General features: G+C 43.0%; 3 protein-coding genes across 6 annotated transcripts in view; 1 reads left to right on the forward strand and 2 right to left on the reverse strand.

The window, feature by feature from the left end:
• zdhhc8b (zDHHC palmitoyltransferase 8b) overlaps positions 1–3,892 on the reverse strand; it is a 64,728-nt gene extending 60,836 nt beyond the window's left edge. Inside the window, exon 1 of the mRNA XM_080894944.1 lies at positions 3,576–3,892. Within this exon, the coding sequence (XP_080751070.1) occupies positions 3,576–3,679 (104 nt within the window). The 5' untranslated portion in view covers positions 3,680–3,892. The remainder of the gene's footprint in view (positions 1–3,575) is intronic.
• Positions 3,893–4,583: 691 nt separating this feature from the next.
• pgam5 (PGAM family member 5, serine/threonine protein phosphatase, mitochondrial) lies at positions 4,584–8,919 on the forward strand. 2 transcript variants are annotated; one of them, XM_080894945.1, is made up of 6 exons: positions 4,584–5,086; positions 5,497–5,669; positions 5,850–5,975; positions 6,087–6,175; positions 7,145–7,278; positions 8,501–8,919. In XM_080894945.1, the coding sequence occupies exons 1-6, from the start codon at positions 4,857–4,859 to the stop codon at positions 8,649–8,651; spliced, it is 903 nt and encodes a 300-aa protein (XP_080751071.1). In that variant the 5' UTR covers positions 4,584–4,856; the 3' UTR covers positions 8,652–8,919. The 2 variants fall into 2 exon arrangements, with proteins under 2 accessions (XP_080751071.1, XP_080751072.1); XM_080894946.1 differs by having other exon boundaries at positions 7,148–7,278.
• Positions 8,920–9,057: 138 nt separating this feature from the next.
• ankle2 (ankyrin repeat and LEM domain containing 2) lies at positions 9,058–26,623 on the reverse strand. 3 transcript variants are annotated; one of them, XM_080894941.1, is made up of 13 exons: positions 26,522–26,623; positions 24,154–24,657; positions 22,025–22,216; positions 21,450–21,634; positions 20,700–20,888; positions 20,474–20,596; positions 20,046–20,109; positions 19,262–19,441; positions 19,061–19,163; positions 16,207–16,397; positions 15,104–15,962; positions 14,665–14,796; positions 9,058–10,886 (listed from the first exon to the last, which is right to left on the reverse strand). In XM_080894941.1, exons 2-13 carry the CDS (start codon positions 24,644–24,646, stop codon positions 10,682–10,684), a joined length of 2,916 nt encoding a protein of 971 aa, XP_080751067.1. In that variant the 5' UTR covers positions 24,647–24,657; positions 26,522–26,623; the 3' UTR covers positions 9,058–10,681. The 3 variants fall into 3 exon arrangements, with proteins under 3 accessions (XP_080751067.1, XP_080751069.1, XP_080751068.1); XM_080894943.1 differs by having other exon boundaries at positions 26,531–26,592; XM_080894942.1 differs by lacking the exon at positions 26,522–26,623 and adding an exon at positions 25,452–25,597.
• Between the last annotated feature and the right edge of the window lie 190 nt (positions 26,624–26,813).

Consider the following 26,813-nt stretch of genomic DNA (forward strand, 5'->3'; position numbering starts at 1 on the left):
CATTTGGCTGAAACACCTGATGAAACAGAACCAAAGTTTCCCGAAACTCAGCAGCGATCTTGGATTGGATGCAGTTAGTTGGGTTGAAGCACGCAGCCTATCAATGGGAGGACACCAGTCATTTTCACTTCAGTGATCACTGGGACATTAAACGTGCACGACTCCATAGTGAAGCGGGTTCATGTCAGAAAGGGCCTCAAGTTAAAACTCTGCCACGTCAATCAAGCAAAGCTACCCACTGTGGCGCCCCCTTGTGGTGAGGAAGCAGGCGAAAATAGCTTTTAGAAATGGCTTTAAAAGGCAAACAAATTTGTGGCAAATATAAGGCGTGCAAGACTTTTCCCGCAAGTTTTAGTTTTACAATGCACGGTCACAGTTTCATAATATCACGAGATGACGGGTGATTAATGCTGATTGGATCTTTGGGATGGTGGGTCTTTAGTATTTCTGAATTCTCTCCTAGATCCTTCAAGATTGTTTGAGTGCCACATCTTCTCCTTAAATAATGTCTGTGCCAGTTTACATTTTTTAAATTGAAGGAACAGACTAACTACATTGTAGCTGCAAGAGACCATGATATGTCAGGTAAATTCAGAAACTCGAATCATGACATGCAAGCTAACCATTAGCACTGTAGAGTGGGCGTGTCCTTAGTTAGACTAATCTCAACTTTGAGGCTGGCTTAATGATGTGTTCCACATTAATTCAGAAGTCAGGATCTTTGAGTTCCCAGTTGGAATTTTTGTTGGAATGCCCCCTCAACTTGGATTTCTCTCTGGGGAAGTCGGAGCAGCCCCACCAACCCTTGGATTGTAGAAAAACTGAAGAACTTTAAATCTGTCCTGCTACTGTTGTGGATTTGTGACTTCCACAAAGATAAGCCACACAGACCAGGCTCTATCCATGAACGTGCTGCAGTAGTGTGCTTTTCCTTTCCTCCTTCTAGCCCTTTCTAGACCCTCTATAGACTAATCTGCACTCTCTTCGCCACCATGTCAAAAATACCCTTAAAAATCTTCACAAGCACCTCTTAATGAAACACAAGCATTCAGCAGGTAGAGAATGAAGTTGGATTCACTGAAACAACGGCGAAAAAGAGGAAATGTGTGGAATTTGAAGATTAGTGTGCAGCTCTGGTCTCAATCCCGGTGATGTTCAGCCTCCAACCATCACTACTGACCACCTCTCTCATAAATCACCTCCACACGGCAAGCACTGCAGAGCGTAAGCCTCGTCCAGACGATCAACGCCTGTTTTTCAACACATCTCCACGCCTGCTCTAACATGTTAACTATTAGACTTGGAAACTAACAGTCTTATTTCCAGGACATCCATATGGCATATGGTCAAGGTCAGTGATTAGACTGAAAAAATACTGAAAAGGTACAGCCATACAAAGCTGGGACACGTTTAGACACAGTAACAGGACTAAGCACCACAGATTAGGCTGCGATGATGACGATGATGCGATGGCTAAACCGTGACTAAAAATCCTAATTTATTGCCAGTATTTTTTGTGATGAGTCGTGGTCATGGTGTGAGGCTGTATAAATAATTCTGTACTAACATGTTCTAATTCAGTCTCAGTGGGAAACACAAACTGTCAGGCGTCAGTAAGCCAAACACAGTAACACACCACGGACACTCCAGTTGCCCATATGACACCAAGCGGTTTGCTGGCAGCAGTAAGACCTTTAGCTCACTGAGGCCCGGGAATAAAAAAAGATTTGTGTCCCTGGCTAGCTGCATCTACATGTGTGCATCAGGGACTGATGTAGTTCTTAAGTTTTAACTCCAGACTGCTGTAGTTTATGGATGTTTGCACTTTGGAGTCCGTAAATATGCATTAGATAAAAACTAGAAGCGTGTCTTTTCGCAAGGCTAGACTGAATTCAAAATAATGAAATAATGGACTCTGTGTGTGTCTGAGAATGAGGAGGCATGGCCTAGTTTGGACGTGTACCACTCCCCAGGGGGGTTCCATTATACACGAGTCAATTCTTAGGGCCTTTTCCTGGCAAATGAAGGTAACATAAAGTAAAGCCTAATCCTCACCCTTTAACCATCTGCTAGGGGTAAACCTTAAAGTATAGAGTGACATGAACACCAGCAAAAGACGGACTAATAATGCTCTTAAAAGATCTGTTGGAGGGGGACATTCTGATTTCTCATATGAAATCACAAAACACTGACTCTGTTTCAGGACTTGTAAATCAGACCATTTGTTTATGCAAAGCCCCAGACAGTACACCAGGCAGAGTTGGGATTTTTAATGACACAGCCCACAAGCACCATATGTTTCCTTTAGTCTCAGCCAATGACCTGACAGCAAGAGAGAGAGAGAGCAAAAACCACTCAGGGTGCAGATAAAGCATGTACTGTCCAGGTGGACACAAGCAATTCACACTGCGAAGACCGAAAAAGAAAAAAGAAAAAGCATCCTGTGCAGTTTTAATGTGAAAAGGCTACATTTGTATGTCTAAACTGAAATCAGTTCTAATGCTGCTGAATGAATCATCTCTACAGCCAGCGTGTCTCCTATTGGCAGCTGTGGCATACAGCAAAACCTCCCTCTGCTGAAGGGTGAGGAATCCCATTCAGCAGTTTTTTACTCTTTAGCAGACCATCCAAGATGGAAGCTGGGCAAGCTATCCCTCTATAGGTCAGAGGTCCCCAAAATGAATTTCAAACCCACGCCCTCGGGGTATTTTGCAGATGTGAGATGGAGCGTGATGCTGATTCCATTGATAATCCATTCGCCTGAGGCTTACCACTTGAGGGGGAATGAATGAGGGAGGGATGGTGATTCAGAGACACACCACTCTCCCTGCTCTTATCGGAGCTTCTTACAGCATCAGTTTTGACTTCCAGATGTAGGGAGTATGGGACATTCCTTTTCCAGGGTGGGGTGATCATTGACAGACAAGGTGATAATGTAGCAGATGAACCACTGTCAGCTTCCATGAAACCATGGAAAAATTCTGGAAAACTGATTTTACTGTGCCTTCTTTTTTAGCCCATACCTCCAGTTTCTCCTAAAGGAAAACCTGTGTGAGTGTGGATGCAGGACGCATTAACGGTAGATGTAACGAGCCCCACTGCTGCATGACTACACTTTCTTTTCTGTACCTCTTAACAAATCACTGTTTTTACCGCTGATCCACTGCAACCATTAAAAAAAAATATGTGTCAATAACTGCCTCTGGCTTTTCTTTAAAGGGAAGTGTTTGCGGCCTAAACCGCGGTCTCCTCCACGATCATTAGCCCTGTTAAACTTGCAAGGCTCATTGGAAGTTTGCCTTGCAGGCTTTGCAGCTGAATGGCGTGTCCGAGGTTGCACAGAGAGCTGCTTTTTTCATTGCATCTCAGCAGTAGGGGATTGTCTTTATAAAACCCACTTATCCCACCTATGTGACTCTATCCACCCGTGCAAACTTCCAGCCCCTATCCACCCTGTGTCCGTGTCAATCTGAGGGAAGCGCACAGTTTGTAAAAGGAAAAAAAGAGAAAGAAGGAAAGAAAAAAAATCCCTGCACACACGAATGAGATCAAGAGGAAGCAATGTGCAAACTTACGTGAAAACGAAAAATAAAGTGGTCGATCCCACCAGGAGTGTGGCAGCAGTGGACACTGGGATGTATTTGGTGGGTTTAAATCTCTTTCCAACGCTGTTGGGCATTCTGTAATTTCCACATTCCTTAATTATTTATTCCGATTGGAGTCGCATGTAGAGAAGAAGAAGAAAAGGGAGCTCCAGTGTGGTGTGTGAATGTGCCTCTCTATGGCCGTGAAAGGTACACGCAGTCCGTGCTCGCTATCGCTGAAGCTGCATAGATCCTGAGACAGAGGCAGTAATACACAGAGCCTGTGAAAGCCTGGAAATCCCACCCTTACAATCCAGCCCACTGCTGAGGTCACTGAACCGCTCGAAAAGGTGGAGCCTCGGTGCAAACCCGGCAAGCGTCTTAATCAGAACCAATTGCAAGGAAACATATTTGCGCAAATTCTTTCTCATCATTTTTTTTTTCACCCACGAGATTTTGCTGATACGCAGTAAAATCCGCTTTCCTCGAAAACGCTCACGCTTCACCTAAACAATCTGCTGTATCTTTCATTAATTTAATGCAAACCCGTGTGTTAAAGTTTAGGGAGAGGACGCTGCTTAGCTGCACGGTGCAGGTGGCTCTCACCCGTATGTGCAACAGTCATGTGTAACACGCCTATTTCTTAAATGTTTAAATACTGCTCCGCTTAGCTGCGAGCACGCACACAACACTCAGCAGTCAGAACTGATTTGTCCAACGACTCAGCTTCCACTCTTAAATTCAGCATCCTTATTATTTTTCCCTCAGCACTGACGATAGGCAGGAGCGAGCTCTTGTAAGGGAGGAAATTATGTGCGGCTCCTACGATGATTTTATAGTGAAATGGTGCAGAATGAATGGAGTTCACAGAGCCTCTTCATTCAACGGAGCACAAAATGCCCAAGCTGTGGACCTTACTGCGAAGTTAGGGAGCTGTGCGCCCTCACGCGACAAAATCCCATATTTCAAGCGGGAGAGCGAAGGCTGACTGTTTTGGCTCATGTGGGACACCGTAAAGTTTAGAGGAAACTGATTAGTCTGCTTTCGCTTGTATCGACTGTATTTTTAGTATCCGTCCAACAGCCGGAGCTCAGCAGGTAGTTGCGCTTAGAGAACATATTGGATATTTTTTCTGTTCCTTGCTGTAAAGTTGGAATTAGAAGTCAAAGACCCGTTTAACAACAGCAGAGGCGGGGTGCACTTTGTTAATAGCGCGACTGTTAAGCACAGCTAATTAGCTAGCATTAGTTTCCTTGTTCTGCGGCTCGCGGGATGTCATTCAGGAAAACTTTGAAACTTATTTGCGGCTTCGCTGGAGGCTCCGCAGTCTTGGTTTTCGCTGCCGCAGCCGCCGACTCCAGCGGGTTTTTTGGAGAGCAGGGCGGAGAGAGGGTCAGTCGGTGGTCGAGATTCGCCGTCCTTCAAGCTGCCCAGCCGGCGTTTACCCCTGCCAGCCACACGCCAACCCCGACCGGACACGCCTGGGACTTCAACTGGGACAAGTAAGTTAACGTACATGTGTTGTGCCGTGACCCGCTGTTTGTTCTGACGTGGCTGCCACCGTTATATTTCATCCACTTTTCTACCTTTATATTGAACGTCATACCAAACGGGACCAAGCTGCTATGTAACGGACTGAAGCAGGCATCACCATAACTTGGCAGTCGAGGTGTTTCCCGAATGAAAGACATGAGCATAATGACTTATGACACCGTTAAAGTCCTCTTGCATTGCCGATGGCCAAAAAAGTGTTGTTGTTTTTTAACTCTTTAAAAGTCGGTCAGGCGTGGGTGTTATTCCCAAGCAGATTTAAAGTCAGTTACGTTAACCCACTTTTCCAGCTCTCACCTTAACCACGTGAGACAGTAAGCCACTTCTAATCTCAAAATCACTACGCTTGAACTTTGACCAGGAGAGATCCATCTGCTCTGACCAACGGGAAGAAGAAGGAGAATGCGACCGAAGACCCCACCTCGGAGCAGAACAACAGCAAACCGAAAGCTACACGCAACATCCTCCTCATCAGACACTCCCAGTACAACTTGAGCGGGAATAGTGACAAGGAGAAGATCCTCACTCCTTTAGGTTAGTCGTTCTTGTTTTTATCCACAGGAAACGTAATAGGCAGCCTGCATGCAAAGTAATGCTGGGAGGTAGCCTTGGTGAGTGCTGGGGCTGTTTGTTTTGCTCATACCCCGCAACCCCCAGATTTTCCTTGTTTCTGACAGAGCATTGTTGGAATGATCAGTGTCTCTCCATCCGCAGGCCGTGAACAGGCCGAGCTGACTGGCCAAAGGTTGGCTGCACTTGGATTGAAGTATGACGTGTTAATCCACTCCAGCATGACCAGGGCCACGGAGACAGCAAATATAATCAGTAAATACCTCCCAGGTAACTAGAAAAGGCAACACAGCCAACCACAAACTCAAGTTTGGTAGATTCTTAAAAAGTTACATTTAAAAGTTCTAAACTTGAAGTTGTCTTGTGTCCCTGTGGGTCCAGGAGTGGACTTGGTGAGATGTGACTTGCTGCGAGAAGGTGCGCCTATTGAACCGGTTCCACCTGTCACTCACTGGAAGCCTGACGCTGTGGTGAGAGAACCTACAGCCCATTCCATCTCTGGAGTGGCTGTAGGTTTGATATTCTTTCTTTTTTTTCCCCCCCGGATTTGCTGATACCTAAGGTAACTTTGTTGCCCACGTGTCTGTGCAGTTGTCCTGTCAAGTGCTTGTTGAGGCTTGCGGGTGCGAAAGTCAACCAATACATCAGTGCACTGGCATAGGAATGAATCATGAAAAGAGTTAATTTCCAAAATATTGGAAATGAGGAGTCTTGAAGCTGTTCAGTCTGGTTTTGTGTCATTATGTATATATTCACATGCTTTAAACAAGCTGGTAACTGTTGACAAAGGAACAATCCTATAAAGATGGATTTTTAATGTGAAAGTAAAGATAAGCTATTGCATTTCTTTAGAGACCGGAGTGCTGCTGCAGCAGTTTCATGTATTGATCTAGCGCAGGGGTCTCGAACTCCAGTCCTCGAGGGCTGCTGTCCTGAAGCTTTTCCATGTGTTCCTGTTGCAACACGCCTGAGTAAAGTTAGCAAGAGCATAGAACTTGACTGCATGCTGAAGTGGCAACCCCTAACCCTACTCAAGTAAATTTAAGTTAATGTAAGTGTTTGGGAAAAATATACTTCTAAAAGTACTTTTATTGCACCGTGTTCATTCACTCATGAGCTGCTGTAACATGAATCCAATGGCTGAATCACCACCACAGCATGCAGTTAAGGTCTATAGAGTCTTGCTAATGACCTACAGATTGTAATCAGGGGTGTTGCAACAGGGACACATGAAAAGCTTCAGGACAGCGGCCCTCGAGGACTGGAGTTCGAGACCCCTGATCTAGCGTTTGTTACATCTGCCACATAGTGGGCTTCTTTTTGGAATAAAACTCTTCATGTATTCCTACAATGCACACATGCATTGACTCTGCTTTGGGGTTCATACAGAACCCTTTTATGTGACAAAGGTGGCTTTCAACCTTTCTACTGTCCTCCAGCAGTACCACGAAGATGGAGCTCGCATTGAGGCAGCCTTCCGCCGCTACATCCACCGGGCTGACCCCAAACAGAAGGAGGACAGCTACGAGATCATCGTGTGTCATGCCAATGTCATCCGTTATTTTGTCTGCAGGTTTGTGCTGTCGCTGCTCAGCTGAGGCCAGACTTGTTGCTCTTTGCTTCGCTAATCGATGTATTCAAGCCATTTCACATAGGATTTCTAATTTGTGCTTCACTTGTGTCATTGTGCTCTCATTAAAAAAGTTATTTCATTTAATGACATGCAAATGAATTTATAAGGAAACATGCTTTAGTGCTGGTTTTCTGCTAAGGGTACAGGAAGATTTCACTGCATCGTGGGGCAAATAGTCAGGGCCTTGTACTATAAAATTTTGGATGATAGTGTTCTTCCCTCAGTCAGAATATTGAAGATGGGTTGTGAATCAGTCTTCCAGCGTAACGATGCTCCAAAACATACCGGCATAGCAACAAGGAAGCGCCTGCTACCGACCAGTCAATCAGTGGCATGTCGTCTGACGTTACATTTTAGTACCTGCTCGGATCACCTGGAAAACCCTGAAAACTGTGGCGAGTCGATCCGAGTAGGTATAATGGAAAAGGGGCTATAAAGATTAGGGAGTGGCCTAGCCAGTCTCCCGATCTCAGCACTGTAGAAAATCTGAGCTGAAGCTTTGAGTTGCCAAGCAGCAGCCAAGAAACGTAAAGCATTTACAAAGTTTCTGTAAAGAGGAGTGGAACAAAATCCCTCCTTTTTCTTTATTCTTTGTATACATTTTTCTCTATAAAAGAGTAAATTATCATAAAAGTTATAGACTTTTTGGGGGGGGCGGCAGACTTTCAAATTTAGCAAGGGATCCAATAATTATTCCCCACCACTGCATAAGATATTGCCCATGCTGACATGATACTGAGATTACACAATACACTGCAAGACGTTTTACCCCTGAGCTTTTCTTCTTCACTGGAAATTGGTTAACATTTGCTTAGTTAACCCTCACTTATCTGATAAGCTCCACTGCAACAACTGTGGACCTCTGTTAAGGTGGGGGAATCTGTTAGCAGGAAGAGATTTGGCGCCAGTGTATTGATGCGTTACAAGAGGAGGCCTTGTGGTATATTGATGTTCTGTCCCAGTCCTAAAGTCACTGACTGAAGAACACTTTTCCTATTCCCTTAGATCTGTTTGACTGAGCTTCAGTTTATCCTCTGAATAACTGACAAAAAGTAGTTTAAAAAAATCAAGATATTAGTTAAGGAATTGCACGATCCAATTTTTTAAAAAGAAAAGAAAAAAGTAGATATTGGTAACACTTATCATATTCTTTATTCCTCAGGGCTCTTCAGTTTCCTCCAGAGGGCTGGTTACGCATGGGTTTGAATAATGGCAGCATCACATGGCTTACCATCCGCCCCAGCGGTAGGGTGGCCCTCAGGACTCTTGGAGATGCAGGATTTATGCCCGCGGACAAACTAACACGGACCTGATGGGCTGACCCATGAAATGTTTCTCCTTAAGTGTCTTCAAATAAATTATGGTGTTGTTTTGTAATTGAACTCTGATGTTATCAGAGACTTTGTGGTGGTGTTGTTACTTCAGTGCCATAGGATGCCAGCAGAAGTGATTAACAGCTGCATAGCAACTCCTCCTGAATGTAATGAAGAATTTTTACACAAGTGACTCATTTTTTTCAAACCAAAAAAATAAATATTTGTAAAGCTGTTGAACATGCTATTAGCTTAACATTTCAGGATTATGTTGTGGTGCCATTGTAGTGAATAAAATCATGAATGCACAACTTGTCACATTTCTTATTTTACTGATAACACAGCCAATGAAATAAGTGGATACATTAACAGTAAAGTAAGAGTGAGGGTTTTTTATTGATTAATTGAAAGCAAATGAGGTCTAGACATACAGAAAGAATTCACCATGAAAGTTAAGTTTTAATAAAGCACAGAATGCTAAAAGCACAAGAAGCATGTTAAGTTTTTTTAAGGTACATTTTTGCAAAGTTCCACATTCAGAAACCAGAATTAGATCTGTTGTCATCTGAGAACACGAGGATGACGACACAATCTTCGCACTGAAGTAGTTTGTGCTCTCGGATAAAGGTATAGTTCACACAAAAAATACATTCTTTAAATGCGAGTGGCCATCTGAATATTCAGGATAATTGGCTTTTTAAGTCCTAGACACAGCTGATAAGCCCTCACCCAGCAGTGACGTTATCCCTACAATACAGACTGGATACAGCAGGTTTTTAGAGGACTGCAAGAACTTGCCGTTATCTACACAAGTTTACTTGAAGTCAGTTTTACCACCTGAGGGATTACTGAAATTTTGGGCCTCAAAGCTCTACTTAGCACTTTGTTAAAATCAAATTCTATCATGAGGGTCGCATATTCTGCTAATCAACTTCATATTTTAAGCAGCTCTCAACTAATCTGTATTCTCTGTATCATAAGGCAGTTTCATTAACAAGACAGTCGTAACAGGACATAGAAACCCTATCAAGTTACTTTGAGTCTTTCTCGCCCCCTAGTGGTTACAAATCACTTCACACAGCTTTAAAGTGATCGCAACACCAGGCACTAGCCAAATCTGAAATAATACTATACTGATGGGTGTGTTTTGTCATTCATACATTGTAGGAGATGTTTGCCCATAAAAGATACTCCAGAAAAAAGATAAAGAAAAAAAATTGCACAGTCTCTAAGGCCGCCAACAGCGACAGAAAGAAAAAGTCCAGATATGTCCAGGAACTACTGAGAAAAGATGGAAATTGTATGAATTTATTGAAGGACAAAATAAAAACATGGAAGATCTCAGTTGCTTTATTTTCCATACATTTCATGTATGAGCTAGAGGAAATGTGTCCAAACTGACAGAGAGCTGGTCCATCACTTCAGAAAATTAAGGCAATTCCTGAACTGAGGGGGGAAAAAAGAACATAGGAAATGGCAGTCTGTTTTAACACCATTAATAAAAACATTTAAATTTTGTGCTACTGACCAACATACAAAAAATAATTTTTAAAATATTGACATTTTAATTTTTTTTAAGAACATCTTCAGTGACAATCCTTTTAGGATCCCTCACTAAAGTTTTAGTGATCAACTAACTTTGGGGGGTGTGGCTTGTGTTCACAATATTCATAAAAGTTGAGTCAGGCTATGATAAAGGTGCTTCACACTTGCCACAAATAACGTTACCGTCAATTCAACATGGTCCACACCCATACAGTACATAAATTAGCAAGGTTTGTTTTGTTTTTTACCTTTTAAAGTCTGGAGTTGACATCACAACCTAACTGTGATGAGAATTCCTGTGTTACGTAGGAGTCGTACCATACATCATTAATACAAATCTTCCAGACACTTTGTGCATATTTCTGTTAGGTTTGTGGTTTCTGAGCTCTGGTGTAGCCAGCTCTGTACAGCTGGATTCGGGTGTGTGAGAGAAGGCAGGGCTTGGAGAGGGTATGGCTGCATTGTAGCGCAGGAGGTGGGTGCAGTTAAACTGACGGCTCGTTCAAGTGCTTGAGGCGCTGAATGTAGCTAACGTTGGCAGGGCTGTACCGGCTGGGGCTGAAGTCCGGTGAGGCAGCGTGCCGAGCGGGGCTGAAGCGGCCGGTGGGGGACATCAGGCCGCTGATAGGAGAGCCGGGAGTCTGATGCTGCATCCTGAGTCGTGGTTTTACCACTGCAGGGCTAGGCCAGCTACACAATACAGATCAACACAATAATCAGTGTTTTAGAATAAATTTAATGGTAAATATAAAGCATATTATTTGGGGGACTGGCCTGAGACTAGTGATGTGCGATACCACTCATTTCCTTTCCGATCCGATACCAAGTAAAATCCAGGATGGTATCGAGGATACTGATCCGATACTTTGTACAAAAACTTATTTTATTTATTGTATCTTTTACTGTATCTCAAATTATAGCTTCATAATGATTATGGGATATCAGACTACTTGTTATCATTTAATAATGCAGAATTATCTTATAAAAATAAAAAACCTGAAGTTGTGGCTATTTGAGCATCTTGCCTGCCTGCAGCACTAAAGGACTCAATGAGAGACGTCTGTCTCGCCCTAGCAGCACCCGTCCCTGTCCTCCTCTTCAGTTCGCCTCAACATACACTCGTCATATTCTGTCATATGATTTACTGTGAGGTGTTTGAGGAGGTTAGTGGTGTTGCCACAACACCTCACTGTCTTGCCACATGTATCGCAAACCGCGTCTCGGCTGTTTGTGGAGGTAAAACGTGTCCATGGATGACTCCATTTACGCTCAGCCATTGTTGTGAGTGCGCACGCCAAGGAGCTGGACACATTTATTCAGCTGTATTTCGCACATGACTATGAAAGGCGGAAGAGGAAGTAGTTCCTTCCAATGTAGACAATCCGAATTATATAGTTTCTTTCCACTGTGTTCCTGTTAATGATAAACTACAAATTTACCCCAAATTACTAAAATATCGATATTTTAATATGAGAATTGATTCTAGACCATAAATGGCTGGTATCAGAGGAATCGATATTTTAGTATCAATCCGCACACCACTACCTGAGACTACCCTGCGTGGGTGCGTGTTTAATAGTTGCCTTTATCTCTGCACCCTGGATTTAAAGAGGTGTATTTGGACTCTTGATTTTGAGTTAACACATGATTTAAAGGGCAAAGAGCACATTCTTTGGGTGGCTCAGGTTGGAGAGTGGGTTGATCAATCCCCGACTCAGCGTGCAAGATGGTGAGCCCCAAGTTATACATCCATTTGAGTGAGAATATGACTGTGAGAAAGCACTTCGGTATAGAGGGAAGTCCTCTGTGAATGTGCCGTGTTCAAATTAATACAGGGAGTGCAGAATTATTAGGCAAATGAGTATTTTGTCCACATCATCCTCTTCATGCATGTTGTCTTACTCCAAGCTGTATAGGCTCGAAAGCCTACTACCAATTAAGCATATTAGGTGATGTGCATCTCTGTAATGAGAAGGGGTGTGGTCTAATGACATCAACACCATATATCAGGTGTGCATAATTATTAGGCAACGTCCTTTCCTTTGGCAAAATGGGTCAAAAGAAGGACTTGACAGGCTCAGAAAAGTCAAAAATAGTGAGATATCTTGCAGAGGGATGCAGCAGTCTCAAAATTGCAAAGCTTCTGAAGCGTGATCATCGAACAATCAAGCGTTTCATTCAAAATAGTCAACAGGGTCGCAAGAAGCGTGTGGAAAAACCAAGGCGCAAAATAACTGCCCATGAACTGAGAAAAGTCAAGCGTGCAGCTGCCAAGATGCCACTTGCCACCAGTTTGGCCATATTTCAGAGCTGCAACATCACTGGAGTGCCCAAAAGCACAAGGTGTGCAATACTCAGAGACATGGCCAAGGTAAGAAAGGCTGAAAGACGACCACCACTGAACAAGACACACAAGCTGAAACGTCAAGACTGGGCCAAGAAATATCTCAAGACTGGTTTTTCTAAGGTTTTATGGACTGATGAAATGAGAGTGAGTCTTGATGGGCCAGATGGATGGGCCCGTGGCTGGATTGGTAAAGGGCAGAGAGCTCCAGTCCCACTCAGACGCCAGCAAGGTGGAGGTGGAGTACTGGTTTGGGCTGGTATCATCAAAGATGAGCTTGTGGGGCCTTTTCGGGTTGAGGATGGAGTCAAGCTCAACTCCCAGTCCTACTGCCAGTTTCTGGAAGACACCTTCTTCAAGCAGTGGTACAGGAAGAAGTCTGCATCCTTCAAGAAAAACATGATTTTCATGCAGGACAATGCTCCATCACACGCGTCCAAGTACTCCACAGCGTGGCTGGCAAGAAAGGGTATAAAAGAAGAAAAACTAATGACATGGCCTCCTTGTTCACCTGATCTGAACCCCATTGAGAACCTGTGGTCCATCATCAAGTGTGAGATTTACAAGGAGGGAAAACAGTACACCTCTCTGAACAGTGTCTGGGAGGCTGTGGTTGCTGCTGCACGCAATGTTGATGGTGAACAGATCAAAACACTGACAGAATCCATGGATGGCAGGCTTTTGAGTGTCCTTGCAAAGAAAGGTGGCTATATTGGTCGCTGATTTGTTTTTGTTTTGTTTTTGAATGTCAGAAATGTCTATTTGTGAATGTGGAGATGTTATATTGGTTTCACTGGTAAAAATAAATAATTGAAATGGGTATATATTTGTTTTTTGTTAAGTTGCCTAATAATTATGCACAGTAATAGTCACCTGCACACACAGATATCCCCCTAAAATAGCTAAAACTAAAAACAAACTAAAAACTACTTCCAAAAACATTCAGCTTTGATATTAATGAGTTTTTTGGGTTCATTGAGAACATGGTTGTTGCTCAATAATAACATTATTCCTCAAAAACACAACTTGCCTAATAATTCTGCACTCCCTGTAGAAAACACCAGTTCATTTACATGCCAGAATCTGTAAGATCTGAATGTACAGTAGTTTAAATGTCAGTCTTGTAGATTTCAGTACTGATTTCTCTTTTTTCCACCAATGTTTCTGTGGATGCCCTCTGTCATGATGTAAAATGTAAAATAAAAATAACAGCTTCTAAGCTGTGTGCAGAGCCAGTTTTTAAGCTTAAACAGTAATGAAAAGCAAGATAATAAAAGCAAATGCAAGGGACGGGAACTGATAAGAATTTAGCAATTTCGATTCTATTATCAGTATCTCTTATTGATTTGATTTCTCATCAATTCTCTATCGATTCTCCTTGGCTACATTTTGAGAGTCACCACATTTGCTAAGCTGCATATCAAAGACATAACATTTGTGCAAATTAACCGCATTCTGTGTGGTCAAATGTTTGTGCATGTTGGAGGCGTCTCCCCTCTTTGTTGTGATCAGTGTTGGGGTTGTTACTCAAAAAAAATGTGCATTACACATATTACACAGAACTGGTTCTCAGTTCCCATTTCAGCAACTACTGCACTAAACTGACCTTTAGTGCTGATTAAAGACATGAAAAAGTATTATCATCATCATCATCATCATCATCACCTGGTACTGAAACCTTTGAAGCCAGCAGGATCACACCCACACGTGAAATAAGCATACAAATAACTATGAACAGGGTTTGCAGGAAATTTAACTAGCTATAATGCTAACTGTACGACAGAGGAAAACAATGGAGCTGTGCTAGCCTAGCTGCATCTCTGCACACTGTGGAGAAAAAGAGGGGGAAAAAACAAAAGGGCATACTTCCCAGCCAACACAAGCAAGAAAGCACCAATTCACAGTTTATGTAGATTAGCCAAGCAGGACCTAGCCTACTGTAATCCATGATTAATGGACATAAGTTGACAGATAGCAGCAGAACAGATATAATTATGTTAGCTGTTGACATTCACCTGGTTCATTATTCTTTTTAAGTCTGCCTACAACTGCCATCAAACACACACACAGCCTGTAAAACACTGGTGGAAACCCTGCATTGATATGCCAGCCAAGCTTACTAACCTCTGCATATCTGAGGCAGAGTATGACTTCACTGTGCTCTTCCACTTATGAATACTCGGATACTTCTGAGGATCGATGTCTGTGCCCTCTATTGCTGACAGGACCGCTCTGTCCAGTTTGGTTGGAGAATCACTGTAAAAAAGACAGACGATTAATCAGCTACTTATCACTTCAGCTCAGTTGGGGATCATCAGACTGCTCCTAATTGTACCGTCTGCCTGTCACATCCCACTAACAGCATCTAGCTCAGAGTGTGTTACACAGTACTTCTCTGGATTATCACAGAAATATTCACAAATGCTTCATGTAGTTCAGTTTCTTTTCCACATAGTCTCATATTTAATTTTATTTACAATACCAAACTTAAAGATTCTCAGGAACATTTTCTATTTGTCTGCTATAAACTGAATCCTCTGCAGTGAAAGCAAGTGCGACTCACCCATCAATAAAAAGTCCTCTTCTGACATGTGGTGGGGTCCTGGGTAAGAACTCATGGGAGTTCTCTAAGGACTTATAAGAGGACCCAGAGGATCCTGAGCTGCTTAAGTCCCTGCCCCCGTGGTCCCATGACTTGGACCTAGCGCAGAAATTGCGCAACCCTGACACTGACCCCCTAGTCCTACCCAGCATCTCCAGACTCTCCTCTGCTTCAAAGTACTCCTCTGAGCTGCCGCTGCTGTGCCTCTCTTCTTTACCTGCTCCCTCTGTTCTCCAGCCTGGCCCATCCACAGTCTCACCATCTTGACCGCTGTGACTGAGAGACAGGAGGTTCAGCACAGAGCTCAGGTCTGTGGCTGAGGAGGAGTTATAGTCCCGAGCCTCCCTATGACGGTTCCCACCACTGCTCCTTCTCTCTCTGCAGCTGGTGGGACTGTCTGGTGGCTCCTGCAGAGACATGCGCTCAAACTCCACCATGAGATTGGAAATAGGCGACAGCATGCAGGAAGAGGATGGGGAGGTGCGTGGGGACACCTTGTCTCCATTGTGAGTCCTATCTCTGGAGGAGGAGCACACCCCGTTTTTACAGACTACACCAGGCGACAGGAGGCCGTCTTTGCAGCAGCACAGCAGGTCCTGCTCGGCAGCAGTCTCGATCAGGTCGGCCCCGTGGTGGCGGAGCGCGATGTGGAACTCGCGGCCACCCACAGCTCCTTTCAGGACGTCCTTGGATGCAGCACAGGAGGTGATGCTGGTGAGTGCTGCGTTCTGCCGGTTCTTCATCTCCTCAAGGCTGATATCGTCACCCTCGTCCAGGAAGGCACCAACAGAAATAGAGTTGCAGAACTTTTTGGGCTTCCCTGCAATCAGCGAAGAACGAGTAACAAAAAACTGTAAACTAAAGAGTGGTGCACTTTGCTTTAGGGCAAAAAAACGAGGTATGAAACTTTGCAAAGACCATTTAATATAACAAGAGGCTATACTTGAGAAACACACTGATTATGCTACATCACTAAAAATTAACACATTAAATCAGGATGTGATCAGAAATGTGCACAGTCCATCTCAGCAACCCATACTTCTCAAATATAAAGCACTTTGTACCTGGAGAGGGGGTTTTAAACCTGTTGCTGGTTTCATTCTCGCCGGCCCCCTCATGAGTCCGTGAACTGAAATCCTTCTTGCTCAGGTAATCGTCCAGCTTGCGGAGCCCCTCACCAGATGACAGATCCACAAAACTATCCAGGAAGTCCCAATATTCCGCCCAGGGGTGTCCCATCTCATGAGCTAGGTCTCTGTAGGCAAGACGTAGATTCATTTAAATAACAAAGATATTTGTTTATTTATTGGTTCCCCATGATTGTGGCTAATGTTGAAGCTGATCTGCGTGGGTTAAAAGGATGCATAATCAAAATTAACCCATTACATTAATTTCGATTTATATTTCTACTGTTGGACTTTAAAAAAAGAAGCTGTGCATGTTTCCAAAAAACACAAAACTAGTCCTCAATTATCTTAAACTGGACTTTGATTCAGTCACTCAGGTCATCCGCTCTCTAAAATGAGCTTCTCCTTACCTTTAAGCCAGCTTTGTTATGATTTTCCTTTACAAATTCATTTGAACAGGAGGTGGACTTTGTTGCTCACAGCCAGATCTATTCAATTCAGTTTTATTTATATCACACCAAATCACAATAACAGTTACCTCAAGGCGCTTTATATTGTAACATAAATACCTTCCAATAATAGTAAGTAAACCCCATCAATCAGATGAGCTATGAGCAAGCACATGGCAACAGTGGGAAGGGGAAAAACTCCCTTTTAACAGGAAGAAACCTGAAATTATCATAATAAGGATATCCTCTCCAATATTTTAGAGAGCCAAGAGTCAGGGGGAAAACCCCAAACAAACCCAGACCTCATTAACTAAAACTTTAGCCATGATTATTATGAGTATCCACCATTATAGCAAAATAATAGTAATAAACTGCTAAATATTATTTTGGTAATTTGAAGAGCTGATTATTCCAATTATTGACGGGGAAGGTTAATGCATAAGTCGACCTTCACATAGTTACATAATGGGCTGTTCTATTCTCAGTGGTATATGGAATACAAAACATTTTAAACATTAAACAAAACATTAAAAACTGTCCACCATTTGGTTGACAGTTTTTGGTGGACACCAGAGGTGAAGGGAGCCACCAGGCTGAAGAAGGAGGCCTATCGGGCTTGGTTAGCCTGTGCAGTTAAACAACTCCTTGGTGGCAGAGCCCCTGGTGTTGATGAGGTCCGCCCCGAGTTCCTGAAGGCTCTGGACGTTGTAGGGCTGTCCTGGTTGACACGCCTCTACAATGTTGCGTGGAGATCAGGGGCAGTACCTGTGGACTGGCAGACCGGGGTGGTGGTCCCCATCTTTAAGAAGGGGGACCGGAGGGTGTGTTCCAACTACAGGGGGATCACACTCCTCAGCCTCCCTGGGAAAGTCTATGCCAGGGTGCTGGAAAGGAGAGTTCGTCCGCTAGTCGAACCTCGGATACAGGAGGAACAATGCGGTTTTCGTCCTGGTCGCGGAACACTGGACCAGCTCTTTATCCTCTCCAGGATACTTGAGGGTGCATGGGAGTTTGCCCAACCAGTCTACATGTGTTTTGTGGACTTGGAGAAGGCATTCGACCGTGTCCCTCGGGGTGTCCTGTGGGAGGTGTTGCGGGAATATGGGGTGTCTGGCCCATTGCTACGGGCCATTCGATCCCTATACGACCGTTGCAAGAGCTTGGTTCGCATTGCCGGCAATAAGTCGGACTCGTTCCCGGTGGGTGATGGGCTCCGCCAGGGCTGCCCTTTGTCTCCGGTTCTGTTCATAATTTTTATGGACAGGATTTCTAGGCGCAGCCAAGTGGCGGAGGGCTTTCGCTTTGGTGGCCTCAGAATCTCATCTCTGATTTTTGCAGATGATGTGGTTCTGTTGGCTTCATCGGGTGAGGGCCTTCAGCTCGCACTGGAACGGTTCGCAGCCGAGTGTGAAGCAGCGGGAATGAGGATCAGCACCTCCAAATCTGAGGCCATGGTTCTCAGCCGGAAAAGGGTGGAGTGCCCACTCCGGGTCGGGGATGAGTTCCTGCCCCAAGTGGAGGAGTTCAAGTATCTCGGGGTCTTGTTCGCGAGTGATGGGAGAAGGGAGCCGGAGATCGACAGACGGATTGGGGCTGCAGCTGCAGTAATGCGGACGCTGCACCGGTCCGTCGTGGTGAAGAGGGAGCTGAGTGTAAAAGCGAAGCTCTCAATTTACCGGTCGATCTACGTCCCTACCCTCACCTATGGCCACGAGCTGTGGGTAGTGACCGAAAGAACGAGATCGCGGATACAAGCGGCAGAAATGAGCTTCCTCCGAAGGGTGGCTGGCCTCTCCCTTAGAGATAGGGTGAGAAGTTCGGCCATCCGGGAGGGGCTCAGAGTAGAGCAGCTGCTGCTCCACATCGAAAGGAGCCAGCTGAGGTGGTTCGGGCATCTGACAAGGATGCCTCCTGGGTGAGGTGTTCCAGGCATGTCCCACCGGGAGGAGGCCCCGGGGCAGACCCAGGACACGCTGGAGAGACTAAATCTCTCGGCTGGCCTGGGAACGCCTTGGTATTCCCCCGGATAAGCTGGAGGAGGTGGCTGGGGAGAGGGAGGTCTGGGCCTCTTTGCTTAGGCTGCTGCCCCCGCGACCCGGCCCCGGACAAAGCGGATGAAGATGGATGGATGGATGGATGGATGGATGGATGGGATGGATTAAAAACTGTATCCTACTGTGGTTTAGCTAATCATCCATAATGAAGTGAAAGCTTCCAATATGTATGACTATGTGAAAAGTGCAGAGATGGCATTTAACAGATGATATCTGTGCATCACAGCGGACACAGATATTCCTGAGAAAGTTACTGAAAATAAAATAAGACTTAGGTTTTGGACGTACCTGCCTACTCTCTCCGCCCCTCTGTCAGGATCAGACTTAAGTATGTGGTGGTAAAGTTCTGCCCGGTCTCTGGGTGGCGTCTTCCAGAACCGGCGAAAATCATCTGCCTACAGTGGAAGACAATATGTGTTTTAAAAAAAAAATTATTACGGCCTTCATAAACACTGATAAGCAGGTTTTTTGTTGTTGTTGTTTTTAAACTTGCTTTAGAGGGGTTTAGGGGGCCAGCAAAGGCAGTGACAGCCATCATGGGATCCTTGGGGCTTCTTGTGTGTCGCTGGATTAGCGAGAGACTTTCTGAGGACTCAGGTGACCATGGAGCACCAATGATGGGCTGGGAGGTATTGTCAGTTGCTCTCAGCAAAGGGATATAGCAACGGTCTGTGAAACAACAGAGACTCAAAGTCAGCATGACAACATAACTCATGACAACATTTACATATCGTCAAAGGTGGAAGCGGTGGGAGTCGAACCTTAAGCTGGCAGAGTACGTCAAAACAAAATCTAAGTTTATGTGTTGTCATGTGGCTGCTGCATATGGCGTTGGCAGTGTGCGCATACCAAATGGTATAAAGAAATACAGTATGCAGAACGCCGTGCCAAATGCTCTGACGCTGCACACCAGATGCCTTCAACTCTCACCGGACTGAACAAAAACTTGTCATGATTTGCAAAACAAACTTGTTGCAGTTTATTCATGAGTATACCCGCTCAGTAACACTAACACATGCAGTCTCGAGAGCTTGAAAAAAGTAACTGGATTTCTTTAGTTTTGTAAATACGTTTCACCTCTCAAACCTAAAGACATCCAGGGCTCTTTTTTCAAGCTCACAAGACTATTATGACCGACACTTAACAGCTCCAATTTTACAAATATTAAAAGGACAGATTTAAAAAAAACAAAAAACTAAGATGTCACATGCTGTGTGTTGAACCAGCCCAAGGAGAACAAACTTAATTTGTAAGAAATGTGCTAATCCCTTACCCTCCAGGTAGTCACTTATCTTCTGTTTCACTTCTGGACTTTTATTCTTTCTGCTGCATATAAGCTGTGGGAAAGAGGGAAACAAAATAATGATGCGTGAACAGACATTTATGTACAGCTGTTGCTGGATCAAGTGAGGAAAGAATTTGCTCATCTAAGTTTAGCTTACAATGTTCAGTGAGTGATTGCTGCCAAAGGAATTCAAAAAGCAAGCTTAGAGGTCACAGCTTAAAAACCTGTGTGGGCATAACTGCGCCTCCCTGAACAACTACTGCGAGGATTGCACTGAGAGAGACTGTATTTGCTAGACAGCACTCATATAAATGCGTACACATTCACGGTCACTCCTGTGGTTTAATCCATGCTCCATGTGTGTGCATCTGTGTGTGCTGCTCGTTTAAATAATGGTTCGAAATGTAAGCACTTACATCCCTAGGCGTCTGGCCATCCTTATTCTCACGGTTCTTATCAATGTCAGGATGCGAGCACAGGACATTGACCACATCTGGACACCCAAACTTACAGGCAAAGTGGAGCGGTGTTTCAAAGCCCTACAGTGGGGGAAAAACAAAATAATAAAGTTACTGGGCTCTGTTCATATTATTATTTAAAATGAATCTATTCAGGTTCAATTGGGAGTGTGAAAGAACTGACAGCTTTATCTGGAGTGTTGAGGTAAAGGTCTACAATGTAGCGGATTCGTTTCTGCAGCATGACTTCCTGGTCATCTGGGTACATGAGGCGCATAAACTCTGGGTTTTCCAAGGTGTCCAGCAGCAGCTGAGCAATCCCTGCCTGGTTTTCCTTGGCTGCCACGTGCATTACATTGTACCGGCAGCCCTCCTGAACATAACAAACCACAGAGGAACGACTGAATGGGTCAGGAATCCTTTTTAATCTCCAGTTAACAGAAACTGCACGTTTTTTTCTAAAAATCAGAATCTGACTTTGGGATTAATCAGGGATTAACAACATGCCACTGATTTTATTTGAATACCTGCAGCTTAATAAACAAACAGTTATTTATAATATACTAGCATCAACTATGAACACTTTAAATCCCAATTTTTAAAGTACTTTTAAATGTAAAACAAACACATGAATTACTTTGATGCAAAAATTCCATTTCAGCACATCCAGCAGGTAAATTCACTTTTGTTTTTGTCTCAGGAGCTACAAGCTTGACACACACACACAGTAACTGAAAGGCTGGCGCTGATAGAGTCAAAATATTTATGTATCAACAAATGGCAAGTCAGGCCATGCTACTCTATTAATAGCAAAGACTTTCCAGAGATTGTGGCGGCATCTCTGTGCTATCTTAAGATGCTAAATACCATGCAACTTTCAGTCAGCGTTATAAACAGTCCGAATATACCAAAAGTATTCACTACATGTTCCCACCTGAACAATAGTGGGATTATCTCCTGAGCCAATGAGATAGCGTGGATTGCCCCAGACCAGTTCGCTGAAGGCCGTCTCATCGCCCTTCTCCACAGCTTTCCTTAGTTTGGCCGTCAGGTCCTGAGAGCGCGGGCTCTTAAAACTGTTGGCACGCTCCCGGTTGATGGTATCGACCTCCACGTTGTCTGGGGTGGAAGGGAGAAAGAGACGAAGCTGGTCACTGCAGTGAAGAATTTTTCAGGAGTGCCTTGCACAATGGCTCGGATTCTAGCTCGATCTGTAGTCTTTTTATCCGCTTGTGCCTTTTAACATGTCAGATACATCAGCAAACTGTGAAATCTTTGAACTATGCTGCACCTCTATATTCACACTGTAATAAATACAGCGATCAGCTCACAGATGCCACTTCACTTAAAAGCGATAACAATTTTGACTGATAACGGTGCACTGCTTTATCAGGCAATAAACTAACACAAGATGAGAAAATAAAAACTAATTCAATTGAATAAAAATACACAAAAAAAATACTGTGAAGCTCTTTTAGAAGAGAAGCCTAAATCATTTCATGTACTTACCTTTACTAATGGGCAGGCCTGGTTTGACAGGAGATACACAGACCGACTTGCTGGGAGAGGGAAAGTAATCACAGATCCCCTTAGCAAACTTCTCAGCATCCTCACGGTTGGAAAAGGCTTTAAAACGGGCTCCCTTCATCGTCTTTACAGCTTGAAGGGCATCTTTCTTATCTGAGTACACATGTGCTCCCTCTGCAGAAAAACACAAAAACCATTTTAATTCTTTTATTTGGTACTCCGTTTTTCCTTAATTGTTGTGTTTTACAGTGGCCTAACCGGTGGCTGGATTTTTTCCACATTTTTTGCCCTGTCTGTCTTGTCAGCCACGTAAGTGCCACTGCTTCTGCAACTGCAAAAAAAGCCTGCCTTGACTGATTAACATTAACAGCACTGATTTTTATGGAAGCTCAAAGTGAATTTAGATCATTGCCCCAGAGAGGTCAGGCTGTCCTACTGCCTGACTGCTCACTGCCAAGAAAAGAAAATGTTTGTCCACTAAACAAATATATATATATATAAATAAATATATAAATAAAAAAATATCTTAATTATCTGATTATTATTGGATAAACCATATTTCTGAGACATTTCTTCTGTTCTTTGCCTTTGAAGTACTTTTTGTAACAACACTGCAAATTTAAATGCTTCAATCCAATATAAATTGTTTTTATTTAGTGAAGCACAGATTTTTAGCTTTAATTCAAGCGGTTTAACAACATTATTACATTAACTGTTGGAATTACATGCATTTTTATACTTAGCTCCTCATTTTCAACAACTTAAAAGGCTATTTGACAAACACTGTAGAATATCCCTTTTCTTTGCCTTGAGAAACGGGGCTTTGGGTGGTTAAATCAGTTTTGGAGATTATAACCCTGTACACTATGAGCAGTCACATGATGCCCATGCCATAATATTTACTGCACCATATTCAACAGATGAGATCTTTCAGATCATAAATGTTCTCTTTCCTTCTTCATATTTTCCTCTTCCCATCATTCTAGTACATTTTATTTTTGTTTGTGTCCGAAGAATCTTTTAGGAGTTTGTGGTCTGTTTTAGGTTTCTTCATCCTGAGTGGAACTGAGTAACTGAGCATGGTTTGTGTCTCGTTATAAACACTCTGTATTTCAATTCATGAAGACGTCTCTCGATTGTAGACCCTGACAGTTATGCACTTACCTACTTGAGATTTTTGAATTTGTTGACTTGGTGTGAAATTTCCTAACCCCCCTTTTTTTCCCAGTCTTTCTTAACATTTGCTTTAGTTGTCTTCTGTGATTTTTCAAGTCATTTGGAGTTGCTAAACTGGACAGTGCATCTATTTATTTTCAAGAACAAACACAATTGTTTATTTGGCCATTTCTTACATTTTTGCAATCAGTCTGATAGGATAGGTTTATTTTAGTTTTCAGCCAAATGATAGCCTCCTTCACTTGCATCAGTATCTGTTTGGATCTCATAGTGACAGCTGCCTGTAATCCTAAACAGTTACTGCAATTCTGTTGTTAGAGCCACTGAATTAAAGCCATTGTGATAATATGCTAGTCATATGACTAATATAGGTTATTACAAGACAATAATTCCAACAATTGTTACTCCAAAGTTCACCGTCTTAAAAGGACAAATATCATGTCACACAGTCTAGGAAACATAAACAGTAATAACTACATTTCTAAAATTAAACTAACAAATGCATGCAAAATAATGCTAACTAGTCATCCAGCAGCTGGGAGCATCTCCACAGCTAGTGTCAATAACAGTAAAGACAGGTGAAGGATGGTGAAAAGAGAGCAAAGCTGCTCCAAAATAACTTGTACTAGGATAGAAGCTGTCGCTATAGTTCAGATTTTTTGGGGTTTATAAAATGGACTCATTTGCTTCATTCCTGCCATCGTCTTACTGGTGGCAGGGCTCAGTTCCTCTACACTACTTGAAACGCAAACAGGTGGGGCAAAAACAGCGTGTTGTACCATGTTTTTAAACTGCGTGAAGTAATGCTAAATTGTTTCAAAGTATTGTTTCTACAATTTCCAAAGTCAACAACACTTGGCAAGTAATTCTTCATACCAAAATTAAACATGATATCTAATGGACTCTAAAAAAGTAAGAAGCTGAGTTTCTCTTACCATTTCTTGCCAAGACATCCTCCCAAAGTGGACACACTCCATAATAAAGGGTTGGGGACACTTGTGCTGGCTTTGAAGGAGTTTCCACTTTGGACTGCAAGTTACTGCCCTCAGCAGAGCTGTTTGAGTTTGTATTTTCTGATATTTCTTCTTCCTCTGGAGGGTTGAGACCCACACCGTAGCCAAAGTCCAACTCTTCATTGGCAGCCTTTGAGGAGCTGCTGCTTGCTCCAGAGGTTGTGGGCACAACAGCCGAGGTGGCACATGACAGAGATTTGGCATGATCCACCACAATGTTCAAGGCACCAGCTGAAGAGCTGCTGTCTGTTTCAGTGGTACTGCTCTCTGGTCCAGCCAGGATACGGGCTAATTTCCTCTCATAGGTGGCACGGGTGGTGGGTGTAATGGGTCCACACTTGACGTTTGCCCGGGCAAACTCCTCGGACAGTTCATCGGCACTTAGCCCCCTCAACCTGCTCAGAGCCGCCTCCATGCTTCAGCTCCCTGTAACACAGCACAAACTTCAGCATTTACAAACAGCAGCTATTGATAAACAACTTCCTATACACTATAGTTTTATCATTACTCATAAAAATAAGTAGTACTTAAACTAAAAGTTGATGGATGTCTAAATCAAGCTTAGACTAGTATGTCAACATTTTCCACTGCATTCCACACGTGTGCAATTAAACAGTCTCTAATTACTGCGTGCACAATAGCTAAATGCCATGTATAATTTAATATACTCCAACAGTCAGTCCAAAGTTTTAAAATGTAACACACCGATACTACCATCACTGACACCCCCCCCCCCTTTCAGTAGCAAAAAGATAATCATTTACATTTAATAAGCATGAGTATGTGTCTTCAACAGCCTCAATGAATTTTTTGATTAATATGACAGAAAAACACCCGGTGGTACTGATGGTCTAAATGCTTATTTTAACGTAGCATATTATGCCTCAACAGAACCACCGAGACCAGTGTTGGACTAGCATCTACTAGCTAGCCTGCTAACCAGCAAGTCAGCTTTAAAAGCCGGTAGTTTGCCTGACAAAGCTAGCACAAGAGACGCTGCTCGGAAGGAATGTAGATGGGGCTGGAATACTGACCAATATAAATCTGCATTAAAGTAAGTGCATAATAACAATATTAGTATGTTCATTCGCACGCTGTCACGCCCAAGTATGTCATTCGAGGTGGGTTTTCAGGCTGTAACGTAATAAATGTGATACGTGTTCGCAGTGATGATGCTGATAAAAAAAAAAATTTAGTCACAAATGTGTCTCTTTACTTACCAAGGAACATTTTTTATTGAATGTACGGAGAGCTATGGGAAACCGTTTAGTTTTGCACAGATCAACTGTTGGACAGACACAAAGCTGGAGACGGTCTGGAAGAGTCTCATTGTTTACAACACGTTCTGCGCATGTTCAAATTTAAGGGAGGGCGCACGATGCGTTTAGGACTATAGGAAAATTTACAACTAGCTCACTTGAAAGTGACAGCAGCCAATCACAAATCGATTTTTTAAACATTTCTTTCTCTTAAAATATGCTACTGTTGTGGTTAAAGATCATTTAGATGACACCTTACACTGGATGTGACATAGGTTTAAATAACATCACTGCTGAACTCTCTCTACATCACTAGTTTATTGTTTTAAATACCGTATGTTTCTACATTTGTTAATAATAATACTCAACGTAACATGTCAAATATTTTGTGCATGTTGGTGACAAGAGCCTTTATCGGGACATGGCTGCTGGTCTACAGTTAAAAATACACCGTCCTCATATTTACGTACTTTCTGCTAGCCTTTAATATAGCATCATGCTGTGCCTTAGTAGACGTGACTAATTCAAGGAAACGATAACCTAGCGCCGATTTTTGTAGTTAATAACAGACATACTATTTTACAGTGAATAAGAAAAATACAAAAACAATGAAGAATCTGAAATGTAAAACTGGTATAAAGAAAATGGTAAATATTTTGTGTTAGCACAAAGCCATGTACGCAGGCCAAACTGATCACTTATCGGGTAAAACAAACGCAGGGCATGGCGAAGGTATTCAAATAACTGAAACGATCAACTGCACGAATGATCGTTAAATATGAAAATTAGATTAGAGTGACATTAGGTATGCGATTCATTTCAGGAAGCTGAGATTGTCAGCCATGCTAGCAGTCATTAGCCAGCTGGCAAGCCAAGAAGCTAACCACTCGAGCTACCGGTTAGTGATAATAAAAACTGATACGAACGTTAAACGCACATTTTTTTTCTGGTTTTACATTGCATATAACCGTAAACATGTACCCCAGTCAACTGTACATCAATGATATATTAATATATAATTTTAATTGTACCATTCCCACCTCCTCCTCCTCTCCCCGGCTATTTTGCTAGGTGTCTTCTCACCGCGACGGTTTCAAAATGCACAGAGCGAGGACCCGCTTCCGTCTAAAATACTGCCTGAGCAAAAATAACGATTGAAAAGAAAAAATTCAAAGTGGAAACAGGAAACAAAAATACGGGGTAATTTACAGAGTTTCATATTTAACTTATACTTGAATGGGCACACCGTGACAGATGAATAGTGAAATTTTATGATAAATACCAATATCACATCTTTTTAAATCAGGGTCAAAATGTCTGGAA

Source organism: Rhamphochromis sp. 'chilingali', assembly GCF_963969265.1.
Source record: "Rhamphochromis sp. 'chilingali' genome assembly, chromosome: 10".
In the NCBI taxonomy this organism is placed as follows: domain Eukaryota; kingdom Metazoa; phylum Chordata; class Actinopteri; order Cichliformes; family Cichlidae; genus Rhamphochromis; species Rhamphochromis sp. 'chilingali'.